At 36.7% G+C, this 4,569-nt stretch overlaps 1 protein-coding gene across 1 annotated transcript; it reads left to right on the forward strand.

Moving 5' to 3' along the window:
• The first annotated feature begins 210 nt into the window (after nt 1–210).
• On the forward strand, nt 211–3,704 carry LOC102290019 (immunoglobulin lambda-1 light chain-like). Its single transcript, XM_042217918.1, has 4 exons — nt 211–289; nt 386–710; nt 2,439–2,470; nt 3,166–3,704. Exons 1-4 carry the CDS (start codon nt 250–252, stop codon nt 3,486–3,488), a joined length of 720 nt encoding a protein of 239 aa, XP_042073852.1. The 5' UTR covers nt 211–249; the 3' UTR covers nt 3,489–3,704.
• The last annotated feature ends 865 nt before the right edge of the window (nt 3,705–4,569 follow it).

The raw sequence follows: 4,569 nt of genomic DNA on the forward strand, positions 1-4,569 counted from the left end.
AATACAATATAACACCACAATTTTAGGGGAGAGGAGGGAGACATCACTATCACCAACAATTATTAATACAAAAGCAGAATTACCCTCTAGTTAAGTTACCCCAAACATCACAAACTATCCAGGTTTAGCTCCTCCTCCTGTCAGTCTCTCTGAGTTTCAGTGTCATATTTAATGGTTCACACCTCCTCTCCTCCTACAGAAGCAGTTCTATCGCTTTCCAAGTTCCAAGTCTCAACACACAGTGACAACATGCTGGTGACTCTCTGTGCTCTCATCACTGCTCTAACATGTATGGAACCTCATTTACACTTCAGATCAGTAATTATTTGTAGGATTCATATGTGCTTGTGTTTCTCTTGACTGCATGTCTTATTGTTGTTTGCAGGTGTGAGTGGTGTGACGGTGCTGACACAGAAACCTCCTGTTTTATCAGTGAGGAAAGGAGAGACAGCCACCATGGACTGTAACCTGGGGACTGGTACAGATGCTGCTCAGTGGTATAAACAGATTCCAGGAGGAATTCCTCAGTTTGTGCTGTATTTTTATCATGGCTATAGTTCTCCAAGTTATGGCTCTGGGTTCTCCTCTCCAAAATTCACATCCACTCATCAGTCAACAACAGATTATCGTTTGATCATAAAAAATGTGGAGGAGGGAGACTCTGCAGTCTATTACTGTAAGACATGGGACAGCTCTGTTAATGAATACGCATCACAGTGATTCACACTGTGACAAAAACCTCCCCACTGATACTTGTGCTTTTTGATGCTCTTTTTTTCCACATGCTGACAAAAGACCCATTCAACAGACTCAGTGTAAACCCACCACCTTCAAATAGTGTGTTTATTTTAATGTTCATCAATGAAAACCCACCAACTTTAGAGAGTGTTTTTAAGAAACACGGAATTACTCTTTTTGATGCATTTAAGCAATCATCACTAAAATTCTGATAACTGTAACATTCCAGCTGCAGTAAATCACATTAATCAAACTAAATAGATACTGTTAAAGTTCAAAAATGTTTCAAGTGAAAATGCAGCAAAATTAAATTTTATCTGGTGCTTGCTTCTCACTACAATTCTTTTCACAACTCAACTGAATAGTTAAGGATGTTTACACCTCACACTGACAACATGCTGGGGACTGTCTGCTCTCTCATCACTTCTCTAAAATGTAAGATGTTCTTCTCATCTGTTTCATAGCCCATGTTTTTGGAGAAAGACATTTCACTCATGTTCTTTCTGTGTTTGTTGGCACATGTTAATGCAGCAGTAGTGTTTATCCAGATACCTGCTGTCCACAAGGTTTCTCCAGGTCAAGAAGTTGTTCTCAGCTGCAATATGGTTGAATTATGTTAGATGGTCTAAAAAAGAAGGAGTGGTTCCTCAGTTTTGTCATTCTGGCAGCTCACTTGGCGTTGGAACAGGTTCTCTGTCCCCAGAGGTGGGAAGTAATTTATTTATGAGTGAAGTATGTATGTGTATATATGTATATATTGTACTATTCTTATTCTTATTCTTAGTTAGTGTATTGTCTGTCTTGTCTTAATGTTGGTTTAAAATGGAGCACTGTAACAAAAAATAATTTCCCCCAGGGATTAATAAAGTATTCTGATTCTGATTCTGATAACCAGGTAGAAATACTTACTTACTGTACTTAAGTACAAAGTTTTCAACTAGCTGTTCTCAACTGCAACATTGAGAGAGACGATATGAATTTTGTTAGCTGGTATAAACAAGTTCTGTATGTTCCAAGATTTCTCCATTCTGACAGTTCACCCAGCTTTGAAACAAGATTCTCCTCAGAAAGATTCAACTCTACGTCCTCATCATCATATTAAACATTGGATTGCTCATTTTTTAAATTATTATTATTTTTTTTTTAACCTTTAACCTGCTCAAATACAGCATTAAAAAAGCTGAAAGCTTTTATGTCGGCTGGTACAAACAGGTTCCTGGTTCTTCTCCTCAGTTCTGAGATTTCATCATTCTCACAGGTCAACTGCATTTTCAGCAGGATTCTCCTCAGACAGATTAATATCTAAATCCTGACCAAACACTGATTTCAAGTCTATTATCAATCATTCAGAGACAGGAGACTCTGCAGTGAGTTCCTGTTAGACATGGGAAGACTCTCCCAAGAAAGCTGGTTCATAGAGAAGCAGACTGTGGCCAAAATGTTATTGAGAGACAGTACAGCTCTGATTAATGCTGGCCAATAATGAGGACTTTATTAAATCTTGCGCAAAACAAGTGACATAAAAGAACAAACATGACTACACAGAGAGAGACACAATTATAAAATACAAACATTGATGAAGTGAATGAGATGTTGACAGTGAAAGTTAGTCTCAGCAGGATGTTTCAGTTCCTCTCCCCTCATCAGTGACAGTCAGGAGGTTTTTGTACAGCCATGTATACAAACTGAATCACTGTGGTATTCGGACAAGGCACCAAGCTGATTGTGACAGGTAAGTACTTTTTAACTCATCATAAAACAAGAGAGATTTTGCAAAAATCTGCTGATGACTACTTAGTTCAATATGTTTCTTGTTCAGCATCATTTTTTATGATTTTGTACAATCCGAAATAGTTTCAGGTTGTCTCATATACAGGAGACATGAATGACATGTTTAAAAAATGTGACATGGGGTCAAACCAGTTCTATAAAAAAGGATGTGAAATATGTTGTTTTCCCGTTCTTATTGCTTTTAATTTATGTTTAGGTTGGCATTTCTAAAACATACAAAGGCCCGTTTTCTCTTTCTTCAATAGCTGTTAACACTGTTACTAAAGTTCAAAATTACTTTGAAGTGATTAGAGCCTGGCCGTACACTTTACTTTGACATGAAAGAAAATTACCCACATTAGCTGACATGTTATGCAGAAACCTGTCGAATTAAATGAAAGACATATTACATGGAAAGTTAAACAGTAACTAATCATATTTTATTTGGTAAAAAAAAGAAATTCAAATAATATGTTGGATCCATATATTTTGGTATTGTACATTAGTTTTGTTTTCTTCTAACTTCACGACAAATGTTATGTTTATTCCATATTGACTCTTCTTGATTACTTCTGGTTTTATGACTTCATTTCCAATTTCCTTCTTTCTTTTCATTTCTCTTTTTTTGTTTTGTGAATGTTCTTCATGTATTTTCAGGCTCCAGCCTCCCTCCTCCTGTCCTGACAGTCTTCCCTCCGTCCAGTGCTGAGCTCCAGTCCGACACAGCTTCTCTGGTCTGTCTGTCCAGTCAGTCTGTGCCTTTTGCAGATGTGAGCTGGTTGGCTGCTGGGAGTCCAGTGAGCAGTGAGATCTCTACCAGCACTGCTGTTCAGAGACCAGACCAGACTTACCAAATCAGCAGCTTTCTGACCATCCAGACATCAGACTGGAACATGAATAAGGTTTATACATGTAAAGTGTCTTTGGGCTCACAGACTTCAGAGAAAACCATCAAGAAGTCAGAATGTCCCACTGAATAGTCGAGGACCAGAATGTGCATTTAAAATTGGCTTGTCTACTGCTGTTTGCTAAAATATATTCATGTTGGAAATCTGAATAAGGCATAAGATTTACACCATGAGTATATTTTCTTGTCATTACTGCATAGTTTTAGGAATTCGTGTTTTGCTGTCTTTTCCCTTATTTTAATAAAATGCAGTTTAAAATATTCATACATGAATTTTTTTTAATTTTACATAAAAAAAACCTTAATTAAAATGTTGTTCATTTAAACTGTACTCATACTTCTTTCTTTGCTGCTTTTGTTGTTTTCATCTTATTTTTGCCAGAAAAGGCTTAAGTATGTGTTGTTTGTCACAACGTAATGTACAATCGCTGCACACCAGTGAGCAGTGCTTCCTAAGTTTAGATAAACATACAAAAGGTCACAGTGACACTAAGATGACATGTTGTTTCTACCCTGCATTAATTTGCATCCTCAGTCAGTGAACCATCACCTTTCTCTCTCTTCTCTTCTTTCCCCGGATGCACCTGCATGAGTTCATCTACTATTTATAGATATATGTAAATGAAGAACTGTCAGCTTTCTGTTTTAACGAGTCAGTTTTCACAGCCGTAGTCATCAAGTAATATTTTTATTTTTTCTCGTTAAATATAAAACGGAGTAGAAGAGCTTCAGCTGTGCACACCATCTTTTTTTCAATCATGACCCAAGCATATCATATTATTATTTTAACATGCATTTAACATGCTCTAAATTATATTTAATAATAAGACAGAATTAAACAAAAATTAATCACCAATTCTAAAGTCTGACTAGAGATACTGTTAGTATTAGTGGTCACTCATATTTCCAGGAGGTGTTCATCAGGTTGCAGTAATATCTTTCACCGTCATAATCCTCCAACAGATTTTTCAGATTTTTCTCAAATAAAAAATGGCTTACTTGCTTTTTTTTTATGAACAAGGGGAAGCATATTAAAAGACCTGTACCACAGTGCTTTACTTTGTGTCAAATACCTCTTTACTAAGCAGCCTTAGGTCCACTTGCTGACTGTGTATAAGTTTGCAGTGTGTACTGGATAAACTGGATAAACTCCC

Source organism: Haplochromis burtoni, unplaced genomic scaffold (genome assembly GCF_018398535.1).
Source record: "Haplochromis burtoni strain Fernald_Lab_line unplaced genomic scaffold, NCSU_Asbu1 Contig_3731, whole genome shotgun sequence".
Lineage (NCBI taxonomy): Eukaryota > Metazoa > Chordata > Actinopteri > Cichliformes > Cichlidae > Haplochromis > Haplochromis burtoni.

What these genes read in the sequence shown, in the direction of transcription:
- LOC102290019 (XM_042217918.1), top strand. Translation starts at nt 250, where the DNA reads ATGCTGGTGACTCTCTGTGCTCTCATCACTGCTCTAACAT. An exon ending in TCTCATCACTGCTCTAACAT is followed by an intron (nt 290 to 385) that starts GTATGGAACCTC and finishes TGTTGTTTGCAG; the next exon opens with GTGTGAGTGGTGTGACGGTG. An exon ending in AGCTCTGTTAATGAATACGC is followed by an intron (nt 711 to 2,438) that starts ATCACAGTGATT and finishes AATCACTGTGGT; the next exon opens with ATTCGGACAAGGCACCAAGC.